Source organism: Amblyraja radiata, chromosome 14, assembly GCF_010909765.2.
Source record: "Amblyraja radiata isolate CabotCenter1 chromosome 14, sAmbRad1.1.pri, whole genome shotgun sequence".
NCBI lineage: Eukaryota > Metazoa > Chordata > Chondrichthyes > Rajiformes > Rajidae > Amblyraja > Amblyraja radiata.
The window spans coordinates 23,632,131-23,651,351 of record NC_045969.1 but is presented as its reverse complement, the minus strand read 5'-3'; the positions used below and the strand labels follow the sequence as shown (position 1 = coordinate 23,651,351).

The 19,221-nt window shown below is 40.1% G+C and overlaps 2 protein-coding genes across 5 annotated transcripts in view; one reads left to right on the top strand and one right to left on the bottom strand.

Moving 5' to 3' along the window:
- Positions 1 to 5,493, top strand: part of wdfy2 (WD repeat and FYVE domain containing 2) — a 35,652-nt gene extending 30,159 nt beyond the window's left edge. For 2 of the 3 annotated variants that reach the window (XM_033032793.1, XM_033032795.1), the window contains exons 10-13: positions 38 to 168; positions 291 to 317; positions 2,540 to 2,648; positions 4,787 to 5,493. In XM_033032793.1, the coding sequence (XP_032888684.1) occupies positions 38 to 168; positions 291 to 317; positions 2,540 to 2,648; positions 4,787 to 4,816 (297 nt within the window). In that variant the 3' untranslated portion in view covers positions 4,817 to 5,493. The remainder of the gene's footprint in view (positions 1 to 37; positions 169 to 290; positions 318 to 2,539; positions 2,649 to 4,786) is intronic. The other variant, XM_033032794.1, reaches the window with a different exon arrangement.
- A 6,548-nt stretch (positions 5,494 to 12,041) lies between these two features.
- Positions 12,042 to 19,221, bottom strand: part of dhrs12 (dehydrogenase/reductase 12) — a 30,648-nt gene continuing 23,468 nt past the window's right edge. Inside the window, exons 8-11 of one of the 2 annotated variants that reach the window (XR_004413987.1) lie at positions 17,431 to 17,521; positions 17,169 to 17,306; positions 12,945 to 13,536; positions 12,042 to 12,051 (exon numbers count right to left, since the gene is read on the bottom strand). Coding sequence is in view for 1 of the 2 variants with exons in the window: in XM_033032792.1 (XP_032888683.1) it covers positions 13,397 to 13,536; positions 17,169 to 17,306; positions 17,431 to 17,521 (369 nt within the window). In the remaining variant the exon portion in view is untranslated. Of the gene's footprint in view, positions 12,052 to 12,770; positions 13,537 to 17,168; positions 17,307 to 17,430; positions 17,522 to 19,221 lie in introns of those variants that run through there. The other variant, XM_033032792.1, reaches the window with a different exon arrangement.

The window sequence follows — 19,221 nt, the reverse complement described above, 5'->3', positions numbered from 1 at the left end:
CAAATATCATTAACCTTATCTCTTTTGTTTGATTCAGCACCACTGCAGGAAGTGTGGCAATGCTCTATGTGGGAAATGTAGCTCCAAGCGGTCCTCTATCCCATTGATGGGATTTGAGTTTGAAGTTAGGGTCTGTGACAGCTGCTATGATTCAATAACAGATGAGGAGTGAGTATATTTCAAACTTATAACTGGAAAACGATTGCAATGTTTGTTTTTTATTAACTTTTTGAAGTACTAGTATAACAAAGATGATTTGATTTTATTTAAACTCCATTTGATTGCTGCAGATGCCTTGTCAACACTTATCAAAATTGGTAGGATATTTCAAACATTTGAATTTTGAGCAAGTTGCACTAGACCTATAATAAATGAGTCTACTTGTCACAATGGTAACATTGCCGCTTCAGAGTTAGAAAATTGTTGCTTCTAATCATGAAATTGGTTGCACAGAATTCCTCAGGTGACATAAAATGGACATCCTATCTGACATAGGGTATGCCAGGGTAGAAGTAAAAAGCTCCACTGGAGGTGGAGGCCAAAGATGGCACCATGCCACAGCTAGTATAGGTCTCCTGCCTCAGGTTTAGTGACTGAGGTTCATCCTGAACTCTAGTGCAGTCTGTATGTAGTTTACACATGCTCCCTGTGCATGTGGGTTTCACCTGGCACTCCTGTTTCCTCACACATCCCAAATACATGGTTTGATAATTTAGTTGTCTGCTAGTTTACCATATGTATGCAAATGAATAGTTGCATCTGGAGGGTGTTGATGGCTATATGTGCAGAATAAATTGGAATCGCTATAGGATTAGTATAAATGGGTGCATGATATTCGGCATCAACTGGGGTGAAGGGCCTATTTCTGTGAAGGAGCAGTAAGATGAACAGGGGTGGACACGAGGAAACGACCAAGTTTCAATCTTGACTTTAGGCCCTGTCGATGTGGTGTTTGTTTGTCCTAGCTGTGACTAAGTGGGTTTCCTCTAGGTGCTGCTCCCACATCCCAAGTATAAGCTAGTGGGTTAAATGGCTACTGAAAATTACCTCCTGTGTGTTGATGGAAGGTAGGGAAATTACCTTAGTTATGAGATTAAATCAGTTTTGAGCGAATAGGATTGCTCTTAGAGCGAGAAGGGCTTTTAGTCTATTGTTTTGTAAGGAAGAGTAGTGAGGTGTAAGATAATGTAGTCTTTTTAGAGGTTATCCACTGTGATGTAAGATTGCAAGGCAGTGAGATGGCTGAGTATCTAGAGGAAAAGATTGAGAGGATAGTGAAATTAAAAGTGGATAAAGTGAGTTAATATTTACAGTGCCCTCCATAATGCTTGTGACAAAGACCCATCATTTATTTATTTGCTTCTGTACTCTACAATTTGAGATTTGTAACATAAAAAAATCACATGTGGTTAAAGTGCACATTGTCAGATTTTATTAAAGGCCATTTTTTATATATTTTGGTTTCACCATGTAAAAATTACAGCTGTGTTTATTCATAGCCCCCCCTATTTCAGGGCACCATAATGTTTGGGACACATGGCTTCACAGGCATAAGTGGTCAGGTGTGTTTAATTGCCTCCTTAATGCATGTATAAGAGAGCTCTCAGCACCTAGTTCCTCCAAACATATTGCTAAAGCAACAAAGGAGTTTTTCAAAGCTAAAAAACGGTCAATTCTTGAGTGGCCAAGTTAATCATCTGATCTAAATCCAATTGAGCATGCCTTTTATATACTGAAAAGAAAACAGAAGGGTACTAGCCCCGAAAACAAGCATAAGCTAAAGATGGCTGCTATACAGGCCTGGCAGAGCATCACCAGAGAAGACATCCAGCAACTGGTGATGTCCATGAATCGCAGATTTCAAGCAGTCATTGCATGCAAAGGATATGTAACAAAAATACTAAACAAGACTACTTTCATTTACATGACATTGCTGTGTCCCAAACATTATGGTACCCTGCAATGGCGGGACTATGCATAATCTCTGCTGTAATTTCTACAGGGTGAATCCAAAATGTAGAAAAATGGACTTTATTAAAATCTGACAATGTGCTCTTTAACCACGTGTGATTTTTTTTTTTCTAATACAAATCTCAAATTGTGGAGTACAGAGGCAAATAAATAAATGATGGGTCTTTGTCCCAAACATAATAGAGGGCACTGTAAATTTGATGATGCATATCTGGAGGATATTCGCTAAAGGCCATGTTCAGAAAAATAGAGAAGGTTTCAGTAGGACTGTCAGTCAGAAGCCAGATCTCAGCACAATCTACCATAAATAAAGTTCCTTTTAATTTCTGCCGAGAAGGTGAATTGCAATAACTTTTTTTTTAATATTAAAGACATGAAGTCATCTTGATTACAGAAAATTCACTTAATTGCCTTGACTATATCATCACTCGCTTTGCATGTGCCAAATAGTGCAATTGGTGAATTAATATTTATGCACTTCAAATTTGTTTTTCGATATTTCGACACGAGATTTTAATTTTTTGCTATTGATTATGCTTTTGTGCATGATATGCGTTGTTGTGCACAGTCGGGCACCCACGGCAACTTTCCACGATAGCAAGCATCACGTGGTCCACATGGCATTTGATGTAACGAGAGGCTGGCTGCTGACATCGGGGAATGACCGGGTAATCAAGGTGAGAAAGTTATGCATGAGAACATCCCACTATCTATGTTTAGTCACAGCTTTTGGGCTTTTGATAGAAGGTTTCAAAGGTCAAAGGGTTTTTATTGTCACATGTACCAATTAAGGTGCAGTGATATGCGAATTACCAGACAGCCATACGAAAAAAAAAAAGTAACAACACACACAACTACATAAAAGTTAACATAAACACCCACGACAGCGGATTCCCCACATTCTTCACTGTGATGAAAGGCAAAATCGTCCAATCATCTTCCCCTTTATTCTCCCACGGTCTGGGCAGTTGAACCATCCGTCGGGGCAATCGAAGGTCTTGCATCGGGGCGATCGAAACCCCCGCATCAGGGCGGTCGAAACCCCTGCGGCTTGGAGTTCCCAAAGTGTGAAGGGGAGAAAGGTGAGGTTGGAGCAATGGTGGTATGGAGACTAGGAAAGGGGACTGGTCCAGGGAAGTGATTGGGTGATGCATGAAGCCAAGGAAGAGGACCTGGGTGGAAAGTGGAAAACCTGGATGCAACATAATTTCCTCAAACTCAACAGCGATAAGACAGAATTCCTCCTCATAGGCTCCAAAGCCACACTCAGCAAAATCAATAACCCCACTCTCACCATCGACGGCACCACTGTCTCCCCATCTCCCCAGGCCCGCAACCTTGGCGTGATCTTTGATTCCACCCTCTCCCTTGAGCCTCACATCCGCCATGTCATTAAAACCTCCTTCTTTCATCTCCGCAACATCGCCAAACTCAGACCCTCTCTCACACCGCCTGCTGCTGAAAGACTCATCCATGCCTTCATCTCCTCCCGACTGGACTATTGCAACTCACTTCTCCTTGGCATCAGCTCCACCTACATCAACCGACTCCAACTGGTCCAGAACGCAGCCGCCCGACTCATCACCCACACCAAATCCTGGCATCACATCACTCCAGTCCTCAAAAAACTTCACTGGCTTCCCATCTCCCACCGGATCACCTACAAAATCCTGGTCCTCACCTACAAAGCCCTCCACCATCTGGCCCCAACATATCTCATTGACCTCCTCTCCCCCTACCCACCCTCACGGTCCCTCAGATCCACATCAGCCGGTCTCCTCTCCATCCACAAGTCCAACCTCCGCAGTTTTGGGGACAGAGCCTTCTCCAGGGCAGCTCCCAGGCTCTGGAACTCCCTCCCCCAACTGATTCGCAATTCCGTGTCCCTCACCATCTTCCAGTCCCGCCTCAAGACCCATCTCTTCACCTCTGCCTATCCTTAGCCCCACGTCCCCGTCCCTTTTCATCTGTGCATTAATTGCCTCATGCCGTGTTTTGTATTGAATTCTGTCTTTACTTTGTGTACTAGTCATGTCTCTACTATTTATTTCATTCCCCTTACATGTTTTTCCTATACATGCTCAATTTTTGTAAGGTGTCCTTGAGACTCTTGAAAGGCGCCCATAAATAAAATGTATTATTATTATTATTATTAAAGTGTCTGCACGTGTTTAGCTTGTGTGCAACTGTGTCCACATCCTTGTGTGTGCTGAGCTGGTGCAGTAGAGCCTGGCAGCAGTCGTCTTGGAATCTGTTGCTATTGAACAAAGCGGGTCTCTGTCAAGACTACATGGTTGTTGGTGTACTGTGATTTTGCCCCACCTTTATGAAATTCACACATGGGCATTTTCCACTCCTCAATTGGAGTCAAATCAAAATGTCCGTAATATGTTAATTCCACTTGCCAATGAAGATTGCAATGCCACATACTTCCAGGAAATTCCCTCCCTTTACTAATTTGGAATCTGTTTTCTTACCATGTAATTCATGAGTACAAGTAATGGCAAAGAAACCATGATGTATCAGTTTCCTTTATTGCTTTATAGATTTTAGTTTTTTGTTGAAAAAGCCACAGGTTAGTTCTCTTGAGTTAATGGTGAACTCACCATTGTCTATAACTTGCATTCAGTCTAAAATACACATCATCCATTAATGAGTGAAGAACTCATTATCAGAATACAGTTACCTCTGCTAATAACAGATGTAGCCGGAATACTGAAAGGGGGAGAGGGGGTTAATTTATTAATTTTGAGTGATAAACAAATTTATGACAGTTGCTAATTTTATTAAGAAATTTGAACAAACTTTCTTGCAGCTTTGGGATATGACTCCTGTGGTGTCGTGATGTCTTCTCGCTGATGATCGTAAGGGATTCTGTCCAATGCGCTAATCTGCTCATGGAGGATCAGTCAGCAACACTAATGAAGAGTTATGGCTTTGACAGGGAACATAGGAATTTGATATTTTCTAAAGCAGCCTTCCAAACCTTGATCAATATCTGTCGAAGTTTAAAGGTTGCACAGTGATTCCGGCAAATCTTGGCTACAAGAATTAAAGTACGGTTTTCAAGAGGGTCAGTTGTACAATTAAGACGTTTGTATGATTTTCTGTCATTTTTTTGATAGACATTACTGATTTTTGTTGGCTGTTTTAAAAAAAATATTGTGGTGATAGGTTCTTGTCCGTTCATGACTTTGTGTTTATGTTTTTCTCCTGTCGCTTCCTGGTGAGCGAATGTGTGATGTTGGAGAGATGTCTGGTTTTGTTTTGCTAATATACTTTGCAATAGTTGTACAGTTGTTTGTGCTGAGAAATCATAAAATGCTAATATAGGATTTTCCCAAAGCAGAGTGAAAGAGAAACTAATGACAGGATTGCAGTAGAAAATGTATAAACTTAATTTGTGTAAGACGGAACTGCAGATACTAGTTTAAACTGAAGATAGCCACACAAAGCTGGAGTAACTCAGCGGGGCAGGCAGCATCTCTGGAGAGGAATGGGTGACGTTTCAGGACGAGACCCTTCTTCAGACTGGTTAGGGATAAGAAAAACTAGAGATATAGACTGTGATGTGGAGATATAGAACAATGAATGAAAGATATGCAAAAAAATGTTTTTTTTGCATATTTTTCATTCATTGTTCTTTATCTCTCCACATATCTCTCTACGTATATCTCTCATTTTTCTTATCCCTAATCGGTCTGAAGTAGGGTCTCTACCCGAAACATCACCCATTCCTTCTCTCCAGAGATGCTGCCTGTCCTGCTGAGTTACTCCAGCTCTTTGTAAAAAAAACTTAATTGTCTGGATGGTCCTTTTCTCTATCTCAAAGAGAAATTAGTTAAAACCTCTGACTGCAGAAGTGTAGTTTGAGAAATCCTGGTGTCTTCTCGAATTTGAGATGTAAATAATTAGAAATCAGAAATACAAACTCTAGGCATGTTTAATGCAACACTTGACAATAGGATGACCAGAACCTAAATACATATCTGTGCAAAAGATATAAAGCAGGATTATAATGACTGACTGCCCAGTCTTGCTGACAAGGCAGTGGAGAATGATATTTTCATGCTTAACAAAAAATCTATTATTTTGTTCTAACTTCATCTTCCCTGTTATGGTAAAGCCATTGTTGTCCTATACTGCTCTTTGAATCAGGGAGGTGCGAATTAAGGAAGAGAGTGTGCCTTTCATTTCTATCTTGAGGGCTGCTCTTTGATTTCCAAATTAATGTGTCCCTTTGTTTACTTCTTATTATGTCTTATTTGCTGCAGTGCAGAAGCAAGTGCTTACATTCAGTTGAAACCTGGTCCCATATATGATGAGTGTTCCAATCTGTTGATACATCCAATGATCTAGATAACCTCTGATTAGTTTAAATTTAAATGTTGGTTCTGACATTGCCTGGATGGCGTATTGTTTAGTTGAGCTGAAGTCTTCAGTCACCGTCTTGTAGAAACTTGAGTGCAGTGGGGAGATATCCTGCTGATTACACTACTGTCTGCTCCATATTGGAGCGCTCAAGTCCATCCCCATTCCTTCTCCTTTGACTGTATATACACACACAGTTCACTCAGTTCTTACACTATTTGCTGGGGGTAATTTCATATTTAATGGGCCAGTGATGAAGAGACTTGTCAGCTATCTGACACCAACAAATGGTGAAAACTGGGCTTTGGGTGCTCACGAAGGCTGGATGGATGTTTGGGTTAATGGATGATGATGGCACAGTGTGGTAAATATTGATAATTAAAGAATGAAAGACTGGTATTAGCATGTTGCCTTTGTTACCCTCGGTTCCTCACATTCAGGGAAGTATTTTGAAAAGTAGTTATTGTTAGCCAAATCGATAGTTAATTTAAGAATTTAGACTGTATTTTAATGGAATTTATAAAGGGACACAAAGAGTTGGACCAAGCTAGTCTCAATTGCTGTCATAGTTAGAATTTTTCTTTGTCTTCAGAAAACAAATCATGTCCATGCTTAGTTCTCTCAGATCATGTACTGCACACATTAAAAAGAAATGAACATTTGTTCCACCTGCTGTACTATTTTTACATTTTAATAGACAGAACAAAAATCTTATTGAAGCACAACTTAAACCTGCAGTGACTATTTTAGCACAATTTTTCAGAGTAATTATGTATAAATGAACATGGGAACTGGTGTAAAGTATCTCATATTCCTTGACTCCCTTATCTTGTCATAGATGTCTGTTTCTAATCTTGAAAGTGGTGGAGATTCCATATTTGGTTTACACTATATGAAGAAATACTTGTTTTCTGACCTAAATGGTTTGGCTAAATTTTGAGCATCACGATCCCTTCTTTATTTCCTTCTCGAGAAAACATCTTTCCATGCAACCACCCTCATAGAGTTTTAAATCATTCTAAACTCTTTCATTATCTAAAGAGTCTAAGCCGAAAAGCCTCATGGCAGTCTGGTCACTTAGCATATTTGTAAGCACAATCATACAGTGGTTGTTTTATTTTGCAATTGGCCTGCAAACAAATTGCATCCTCCAGTGAAACTAATGCATCTTTAAGGGATCTATAATTAATTGGTGCAAATAAGCCGAAAATACAATTTGTACTTCTCAGTCACTTAGTCAAGTGAGAATTAAGCCTCCCAATAAAGAGGTATATTCCGAAGCTAAATTTACTCCATATATTTGCAATATTTCAGTATCTTATGTTTACATATCGAGGCAGTTGAGACAATTATTTGTACAAGTTTACCATGAAATTGCATCCCCGGTTTTCTACCCATTCTCATGTATCCTAGTTATCAAATTGTTCCACTTTATTTTTAAAACTGATCTTCTGCCACATAGCATCTCATACTCTATGTATACCATCATTAACTTAAACCAACCCAGTTAGCGCTTGAAAACATTTGAGCAGTTTTAAGATCAATCAGCAAATGTTGTAGGAGGCAAAATAGTGATATGATAACATTTTATGTGGTATACTACAGACTAATGGTGCTGAACTTAAATCTTATGGAAACTATTTTGCCTCGAAGATCTACGTACTGTGATGTGATCCCTTTCCCTCACACCACCCCCCCCCCCCTTCAAAAAAAGTTTACCTAGGCAAAGAAAACTAGTGCTTATCTAGCATATTTCTGTCACGTTTTTAAAAGAGGGGATATCGACGTCATCAATTTTTTTTTAAATAGGGAAGTGGTACGCAATATTTTGTAAGATCATGGCTTATCTTTAACCTTAGCTTGATAACTATATACTTTCATTGTCCAAAAACCTCTAGACCGCTACACTGACTCTACTCAGTGACTGAGCCTCCACAGCCCCTTTATAGTTCTGAATTTCTTCTCATGATAGTCCTGAATGGTTAACCACTTATTTTGATCCTGTGACCACTTGTTCTCGTTGCACGACCCAGGGAAACCACTATCCCTACATCTACCCTGTTAAGCCCCATAAGAATGTAATATTTTAACGATATTCCCTTTCACCTTTCTAAACTAAAGGGCATGGATCCAGTCACCTTGTCTTTGCTCAAAGTTCCCGTGAATCAGCCAGGTGGATCTTTATTACACTCCCTCTCTATTCGTCTGTAGGGAGATCAGAACTGTACAAATTTATTCCAGGTGCAAAAAAACGTTCCTGGCAAATCACAGCACAATAAAACTGCCAATTTTGGAACAGAGCTTCAAAGATTGTTCTGTGAAGGCTGGGCATAACACAAACTCGTGTGATTTAATGCCGTTCTGGAAGCTCCTTTGTTCAAATGTGAATGAGTATTTTCCAAGGGTTTTTTTGATTTAATCCTTGGGCTTTTTTCTGAATGTGGCTTGATTGGAAATCCACAACAACAACTACTGCAGGAAACCCAGATGCCCATTGCACCATGACTGAATTTACTCTTCCTGATCTAGTTAATTGAAGGTGCTTGTAAACTATCTATAAAGTAGCCAGCCAATGCAGCATTAAATTTAAAGCTAACTTTTTCAAGATTATGCAGTTTTTTTGTTAGCATTTGCCAGGAATGGTTAAGGTAAGACCCCTGAGGAGCAATTCAGAAGTCCCAAGAAACAATCGAACAGCAATTATACTGCTGCAAAGCTTTCACCATCTCATTGGTTTGCTACTGTGCAAAATAGTTGGCTTTTTATTTTGACAGTATGATTAAAAAAAATAAAATATTTCATCTATTCAGATACATGTGGTACATCTCTACTTTTCCACTTCCTTCCCATCACTGGAAGCACTTCACCTAGGTTGCCAGAGATGATAGCTGGCCAGCCTTGGATGAATTTAATATTTGTGAGTCTGAACATTTTCGCTAGCACATGTGAAAGAGAAAATTGAAACTAGTTCCAGCAATGTAGATTAATTTTGGTTAATTTTGAGAGTGTAAGAGTTAATTCTCGGGCGAGGGGGGAGGAGGGGTGGAGCGAAAAATTGAATTAAGCAATATTCTATGGAAATCAACTCAACATGCACAATATTCCAATAATCCTCTTACCTCAGTCCCCAGAGATGGTATTTGCATTCTTCATCTTATACCAGAACCATCCAGACTCTTGTATTTCACCTTGGGGCACACTCTATTCAATGCCTGTTCAGTTCCCTACATGAGAACATTGCAATTCCTCAGCCACGAGAATCATGGGTCATAAGAAATGTCAACAGAACAAGATCGTTACCCAACTTTGAACAGGAATCATCAACCACGCCCCACTGAGAAGATAGACACAAAAAGCTGGAGTAACGAACCAGCAGTTTGGTCTGATCCACAGCTCTACAAATGGAACTGAGTCTATTTTGAAACCATTTAGCAATGTGAAATTGGAGGTATTTTGTTTTAAATGTGATCAAATCCCAATGCAAAGAAGTAAAGGAATATCACGATCCCAGGTGAAGTGTATTATGCACACTCTGTTCTTGGATAAATTTAGGTGAAGTTGCAATTAATGCTCAAAAAAGTGTCTGAAATATGGCACTGGTAAAATAACAAAAACTGATGCTGATACGTTCTGATAAAACATTCCAAAGGAAATATAGGTTTGTTTCACAATTAATGCTGCAATTCAGTACAACACTTAAAATGTAAAATACTTAAATACTGTTACACAATGTATGTATTGGCAATCACAAAATAAAACTCTTCTACAGAGATGTTTGGAAAAGCATTGCATCATTGTCACAGATGGCTTCATTTGACAATTGTTGTGCATTATTCTTCATTTGACAATTGTTGTGCATTATTCTTCATTTTGACAGATCTCTAGTTGAGTTGCACAACACTGAAACAGGCCCTTCAACCCTCATGTTTGTGATGATCATTACATACCCCTTTGCACTAATTCCATTTATTTTCGCCTTATTCCCTCTGGTTTCCCCTCCTTCTACAATGGTGTACCGCCATGGGCTAGCTACTGTATGAGCCTTACTTGTATGGTTCTCAGTCGTGATTTCTCTTTCCTTTTCACCACTATCACTTCCACATTTGCTTCAGGATTCACTTTTGTCCCCTGAGGGAAAGGGATCACATCACAGACCTACTATCAACCTCATTTGAGACCCTTGGACTATTTAATTGGCCTTTACTGGACTTTATTTTGCACTAAACAATATTCCTTTTATCCTGTGTCTGTACATTGTGGATGGTTTGATTGTAATCATGTATAGTCTTTCTGCTGATTGGGTAGCATGCAACAAATAAGGCTTTTCACTTTACCTCTGTATACATGACAATAAACTAAACTTAATAAATTAAATTAAACTAGATCTGTGATCTCATCTTAAATCTTGATCATGCATGAATTTAAACCTTTGTAGCGTTGGCTTTAAATCCACAAGTACCAATTGTCAGTACATAAGAACATGAGAAAATGGGAGCAAGAGAAAGCCTCAAGCCTGTGCTGGTTTATGATTACTATTGTGGTTCATTTATATAATATTATCTAGTATTATTGATAACATTGTATTTTTAATTAATCAAATAACAAGGGTGCAATAATGTGCCTGAAAATATGCAGCAATGAAGAATTTTGTTTCATTCCCAGTGTATGTGATAATTCATCACCCTTTACTCTTGATTCAGTTGAATAACAGCTGATTACACCAGGCTTCCTCTTCTATGACGATTTACACAGCTCTAAATTCCATGATCTTGATCTTCAGACTTTTGAATAGACCTCTTATCCCAAGGATGTATTCTCCATCTACCTTGTGGCCCTTGCACTTTTTCGAAACTCTGTCCTTTCTCTGTAGCTGTAACATTATAATCTGCAATCTATTTATTTTACCTTTTTCCACCACTTGTTGTACTTGTGTATGGCATGATCTGCTGAATAACACACATAACAACGGTTTTCACTGTGTCTTGGTACAAATGACAATGATAAATCAATACGAATCTTCCAGAAATATAACTGTTTCAGGGGGTTGATCCTTTTCACTCCAGATTTCAGCATCTGCAGTCTCTTGTCTCTAGATGATTTGGGATGTGTAAAGAGACAGATTGTGCCAGAGATTTGGCACTCAGCAAGAAGAAATGCAAGAAGAATTACTGTTCCCTTGTGTCTAACATTAGTGAAATCGATTTCAACATCCACCCTGATAGGCGCCATTCATTCAAGATCACTCCTCATCCTTTTAAACTAAAGAATGCAGATGCAGGACCCCCTTCATTTTTGCCAAACTGCTCTTTTCAACTTTAGGTGGCATGGTATGGATCAGTTCTTCAATGATTATTGCAGAGGTACTGGTCAGATGGTCTGCAAACGAGTCATACTTCACAATGTTTTAATTCAGTTGATTAAATCAAAATGAATAACTGGATTGTAAAGCTGGTGTCTTCACTAGTGACAGTTCATCTTCCAGATAGTCATAAAAGTTCACCTCTTAGTTTTGGAAAATGAACACTTTGACCTTGTGCCACATGTGACTCCAGGTGTGTAACACTATGGTTGACTCTGAAATGCCCCAACGGCTAGTCAGTCAAAGACCAAACAGTAAATGTTGATCTTTGTTGCAGCACTCCCAACCTATAAACAGTTGTATTGCCACATCCCTGAAGCAATGATGGTCAGGCTGGACTTGATATCCCACTACTGTCCTTGCTGCCTCAAAATCATTTGCAAATGCCAGCACCCAGATCTGTTGCTTATGTAAAAGCCTCATTGACACTTTACACACCTCATTGGTGTGCAGCAGTCACGGTGCTGCACAGCAGTAGAGCTGCTGCCTTACAGCAAAATGCAGCGCCAGAGACCCGGGTTCGATCCCGACTACGGGTGCTGTCTGTATGGAGTTTGTACATTCTCCCTGTGATCTGCGTGGGTTTTCTCCGAGATCTTCGGTTTCCTCCCACACTCCAAAGACGTACAGGTTTGTAGGTTAATTGGCTTGTTTAATTGGCTTGATAAAAAAATGTTAAATTGTCCAAGTTGGCGATATGCAGAGTACTGCCCTGCCGACTACAAAATTCAGAAGGTTCATTGTCGCTTTTCACTGGCTTAATGTACATAGAAATCTATCAAATAACTGCATAAACACGTGGCCAGTGTTTTGTGAAGTGGGCCGATGGAATCCCTTGATCCACAGAACAGTTGATACTGTAGGAATTCTCAAAATATTGTATTTTGCCTACCAATATGGAATAGTAATTCAATTAACTTTTTACAATCAAACTTGTTGACCAGAAGTATTTATGAATTCATACAACCTGATACAAGATCTAGGCAGCCTGTGCCAAACGTTCACTGGATCAGAGTGGAGATAACAGTCTTGCGATAAATGATTGTACAAAATAACCAAAATGTTGTCATGTTGAAATTGCTGATATTTTATTAATTGTATGCAAACGAGCAATTGGATCAATCTTGGAAGCATTGAACATACATATAAAAAAGCTTATGTAAAAAACTTTTTTTAAGTTGAAAATTAGAACTTGAAGAATTTGGAAATATGCAACAGAGTTGAGTACATTTGGTGAAAATACACTGATATGTCAACTCTTTATTGTAACAAGAAACCAAGTTAAAGTCCCTTGTAGGATTGATGTTCTAACTATAAAATTAGCAGCTGAAGCTTTTAGTATCCTGTGATGAGTCAAATAAAGTAAAATGTAAATACAGACAATGAAAAAGCAGGAGATAGGAATAAAAAGGCAAATATATGATATTGCCCATGGGATGAAGAAACAGGAACCACAAAATGGAGTAAAGGCTGGCTGCATATCAACTTTCTACTCAAGGTATAGTTAAGTTGCTAAAAATTAAGGCAAATCTGTTCTCCACTGTAGTGTGATAATAGGTGAATGCAATACTGAAATAAATATCATGGGATGTTAGATGACTTGTCATTTGATTTGTTTTGAGGTTCTCCAACATGAATCAAATGGATCAGGATATTTTTTTGGCTGCTGTGAAAATCTGAATGAGTGTAAAGACTTCAGTTCGGATTGGTGTTTCCGTGAGCACCCAGTTTAAAGTTTTCTGCTAATTCCTCCAGCATTTTCATCAGTTTCTCTTCCTCTGCAGGTGTTGCTCTTGTTTGGGCCAGAAATAGATGAGAAGGCACTGGTTTCCGATCTATGCAAGCAGAAATAAAAATTAGGCATAGCATTTTTAAAGAATGATATTTGAAAACCAATGCAAGGAAAATTATGGAATGCCTTAGAGAATCATAATCATTTAACGTGCTTCAATTAAAGTTTCTACTTAAGAACAGATCTGAAACTGAGACACAACAAATATGCCCAATATTTAATTGCAACAATCAATTTTCAAACTTTATTAAATGAATAGCACTGGAAATGGGGTAAGATATTTAAAACTGAGTGGGGGAGAATTTCTTCATTTAGAGGGTACTGAGGCTGTGGCAGAGGTGAAGTTCCTGCGTATAGAAACAGGCAATTTCTCATCATGATTTCTAGTCACAAAAGGCATGAATACGTATCGGGGCAGAAATATGATATTGAGAGTATCTGATAAAATTGTATTTAGTGGTGAAAATTAGAAAGGCCAAATAGTCTACACCTATAAGTTGACCATTTGAAACCAAAGAAGTTTTGATAGCCTCAAAGCATTGGAATTACCATAATGGTATTATATGACAGACTCATACACTTAAGGGCCTGTCCCACTTACGTGTCCTTGGCACGCTAATTACGCAACCTCGTGGTCGCGTTGAGCCGCGACGGTCCCGCAAAGGTCGCGCGCGACTTCAATCTACTGCACAGCCGTCTGGAGCGTGTGACGTCATTTGAAGATGGACACAAAATGCTGGAGTAACTCAGCGGGACCGGCAGCATCTCTGGAGAGAAGCAATGGGTGATGTTTCGTGCCGAGAGTCTTCTTCAGTCCGAAAGAAGGGTATTGACCCGAAACGTCACCCATTAATGTCTGCCAGCTAGTCCAATAGAACTAAGTTGTTGACACACCTCAGGCATATTCACAAAGGGGTGGTAAGTCCTGGAACCTGCCTCTTTAAAATGTTTAACTTTGAGAGACAATTAGTGGTGTTTATTTGGAGAGACATTGAGAGAAAGCTTAGGTCCAAAGTGAAAGTAATCCATCAGTTTCAAAGAACAAATAAATGGGCACAATGGGGAGAACTGTCTCCACTGTGTTACACAATTTGAGAATAAGGCTGGAACCACTCCACTCCCTTCATGACTTTATAACTTACAAGACAGTTAGAAGTGTATTTAAAGAGGAATAATTTCCAGTGCTATTCATTTAATAAAGTTTGAAAATTGATTGTTGCAATTAAATATTGCACCTTTGGCAGCGATTACAGCCTCTAGTCTTCTTGGGTATGACGCTACAAGCTTGGCACACCTGTATTTGGGTAATTTCTCCCATTCTTCTCTGCAGATCGTCTCAATGTTTCAATGAAATCTCATCTTGTTTTTTCTAAACTCGTGAACACAGCCCAGTCAACCTAATCTTTCCTTTTAATATGGTCCCACCATCCCCGGAATCAGACTGGTGAATCGTTGTTGCACTATATCCTTTATTAGGATGAGGCCATAAATGCACACAGTACTCAAGGTATAGCCCCACCAAGGCTCTGTATAGTTGTAGAAAGATTTCCTTTCTCTTGTACTCAAATTCTCGCAGTAAATATCTATATAACATTAATTTCTTATCTGTTTCTGCCACAAAATGTTTGCTTTCAGTGACCTTAGCACATAAACATTTCCCAATCTCTCAACATTCAAATCAATATTCTTTCTGTTTTAGAACCTAATTTATTCACATTTTCCTTCGCCTGCTGGCATTTGCCTATTCACTTAACCTTTCCCAATCGCCTTGTGAGCTTTGCAATTGCCTTTCCAATCCTCTTTGCATCCTCCTTACAATTTACAATCCCAGTTTCATGTTCTGCAGCAGACTTCAATATATTACTTTCAGTTCTCTCATCCAAATCAGTGATACATTCTGAATAACTGGGGCCCCGAGCATTGATCTATGAGGCTCGCCACTCTTCAAGGCCAGGCATCCTGAACATGACCTGTTCTAATCGTGAAGTTGAGTACATTGTGAAATGCCCAAGTACAGTGAGGTACAGGTACAATTAAAATCAGGCTTGCAGCAGGATCACAGAGTCGAATACAACATTAGACATGAATACACAGTCTGAAAAGAAAACAAATGTGCAAAAAACACGTATTAGTGCAAAACACATTTAGCAAATAAGTTCATGGTAGTGCAAGAGGTGATCCTGTGTGTTCCGTTGCTGAGGTTGTATTAGGGTTGTGCAGGTCGCTTCACCATCCTGCTCATTGTAGGTAAGTCTGCTCCTACTTTTCTCTCTGTCAACCAATTTTAAATCCATACCCCAATCTCGGTTGCTTTTAAAGGCACACACCTGTCTATATAAGGTCCTGCAGTTGACAGTGCATGTTAGAGCAAAAACAGCCATGAAGACGAATAAATTGTCCGTAGACCTCCGAGACAGGATTGTGTCGAGACATAGATCTGGGGAAGGGTATAAAACAATTTCTGCAGCATTGCAGGTTCCGAAGAGCACAGTGGCCTCCGTCATTCTTAACTGGAAGAACTTTGGAACCACCAGGACTCTTAATAGAGCTGGCCGCCCGGCCAAACTGAGTAATCGGGGGAGAAGGGCCTTGGTCAGGGAGGTGATCAAGAACCCGATGGTCACTCTGACAGAGCTCCAGAGTTCCTCTGTGGAGATGGGAGAACTTTCCAGAAGGACAACTATATCTGCAGCACTCCACCAATCAAGCCTTTATGGTCGAGTGGCCAGACAGAAGCCACTCCTCAGTAAAAGGCACATGACAGCCCGCTTGGAGTTTGCCAAAAGGCACCTAAAGGACTCTCAGACCATGAGAAACAAGATTCTCTGGTCTGATGAAACCAAGATTGAACTCTTTGGTCTGAATGCCAAGCGGCACGTCTGAAGGAAACCAGGCACCGCTCATCACCTGGCCAATACCATACCTACAGTGAAACATGGTGGTGGCAGCATTGTGCTGTGGGGATGTTTTTCTGCGGCAGGAAAAGATGGAATGGAGCAAAGTACAGAGAGATCCTTAATGAAAACCCGCTCCAGAGCATTCTGGACCTCAGACTGGGGCGGAGGTTCACCTTCCAATAGGACAATGACCCAAAGCACAATGCCGAGTCAATGCAGGAGGTGCTTTGTGACCAGTCTGTGTATGTCCTTGAGTGGCCCAGCCAGAGCCCAGACTTGAACCCGATTGAACATCTCTGGAGGGACTTTAAAAAAGCTATGCATCGACGCTCCCCATCCACTCTGACAAAGCTTGAGACGATCTGCAGAGAAGAATGGGAGAAATTACCCAAATACAGGTGTGCCAAGCTTGTAGCGTCATACCCAAGAAGACTAGAGGCTGTAATCGCTGCCAAAGGTGCCTCAACAAAGTACTGAATAAAAGGTCTGAATACTAATGTAAATGTGATATTTCAGTTATTTATTTTTAATTACTTTGCAAAAAATTCTAAACACCTGTTTTCGCTTTATTATTATGGGATATAGTGTGTAAATTAATGATAAAAAAATGAATTTAATCCATTTTAGAATAAGGCTGTAATGTAACAAAATGTGGAGAAGTGAAGGGGTCTGAATACTGTCTGAATGCCCTGTATGTTCATCTGAATGGCTTGTTTCTTGCGGTGATAAGCTGGGCACAAATGTACCCTTAGGCAGTCCAAGTGGACCAATCTCTTACCCTGGAAGAAAAGGCCTCTGGGTTCCTGAAAGGCCCTGTTGGAGATGGCGAGCCACACCAACGTATCCGCACCCTGAACTGCTGTCCTCAACCTGTTCTTCATCCTTGCATGGAAGTCGGGCATGGAAATTCTAACAGCTTTCCGGAGAAGTGAAGACAACATTAATATAGAATCAAATCAAACAACATTTAAAGATGTGGTGTATACTACTGCACATCATGCATTGAAAACTGGTTAGTTTACTCTTATCTTTGACATTACCTGGGGTGTCAGCCCAGCCAGGGTGCATGGAGGAGAAGTGGATGTCCTTGTACATTTTGGCCCATTGTTCCGTCATAATTACTTGTTGACGCTGGGTTGGGAAAACAAGGAATACACAGAAAGGTGGTTAAAGCATTGAGCGGACCCAGCTGCCGGCGCGAAGGCGATCATGATCGGGCTCAGCCGACAGCCATCAAGACAAGGACGAGCCTGGCGGCCGAGCAAGGAAGGTTGTCGGCGAGCGTGGAGGGCCATCGGAGAGCCATCGGTGAATGAACAAGTCGGTCAGAGAACCGTGGCCCGAGTGAGTGCCGGCAGTCGGCGGAGGACGGATCCGCGTGGGTCTCGCTGAGAACGACGACGGACTATATTGAATACTTTGTCATTTTGTCTGTCCCCTATTTTGTCAGTGACTGTTCGCATTCTTTGTGTATTGTATGCAAAACAAAGTATTTCTTTCAGTGTACATGTGACAATAAAGTATCATCATTTGCAAATAGAAACACAACATGCGAGAAATACTCGTTGGATTAGGCAGTGCTGTGAGAGACAGGTTTTAATATCTTGTTTGATGACTCCAAATATAGAATTGGCAGGAGCTATTAAAACACTTGTGCGATCAGTTGATCTGGCTACGTTGGACATAACATTGGAACCAGGATTACTCTGACTTGACAGCCACAATAAATATAAACTGGTCCTGCCCAACAGTGCAGAAAATCTCCCCACTTTGTGCGCATCGGAAGTACAATATTGTGGACATGAGTTAATTATCGTGAGTTATATGCAATTCGGAAATCTTCTTTGTGTCTCATTACTTGTTGTGCATCTTAAATCCAGAATACCGTACATTTCAAAGTATTAAATAAGTAGATACCGGGGGGAAATAAGGGAAAGCTGTACAAAATAAAACCTGCATTGACACATTTGTCTGAAGAAGGGCCTCGATCCGAAACGTCACCCATTCCTTCTCTCCAGAGATACTGCCTGTCCCGCTGAGTTACTCCAGCATTTTGTGTCTACCTTCGATTTAAATCAGCATCTGCAGTTCCTTCCTACACTTGACATGCCAAGTGTTTGCTGACAAACACAAGACGGACAAGATGGTGCATGAAAGTTGCTGCTTTCAGCAGAAAATATGTTGGATAATATAACGAATATTCACAAAAGCTCTGCACTGAGAAATCAAAAAATAAACAAAAAAGCAAATTCTGAAAATCGAAAGAAAATGTTGGCTTTACTCAGCATAAAAAGTCATGAATCTGGCTGTTTCTCTCTACCCAAATGCCTCATGACTTTCTCAGTATTTACAGCATTTTATGTTTTTATTTTATAACTTGGTGTGGAAATAGTTAATGTTCAGAAAAAAGCAGCCCAGCACAGTGAAATCTCACAAATAAACAATCAAATAGGTTGTTCATTATGTTGGTTGAAAAGCAAATATTGGCCAGGATTACTGTAAAAAGTCTCTTTAAATAGTGTGATATTACATCCAGCCTAAGGGACCTCAATTTATTTTTAAATTAAAATGCAGTACTTCCTCCAATCTATACTGCACGGTGACCCTGGATTATATGTCCAAATTTATGGAACGGAGACATAGGTGGGTTTCCTCTAACATGGGCACGGTGGCGTAGTGGTAGACTTACATCGCCAGAGACCCGGCTTTGATCTGACTTTGGGTGCTTGTCTGTACGGATGTTGTACATTCTCCCCATGACCTGCGTGGGTTTTCTCCAAGATCTTGGGTTTCCTCTGACACTCCAAAGACATGCAGGTTTGTAGGTTAAA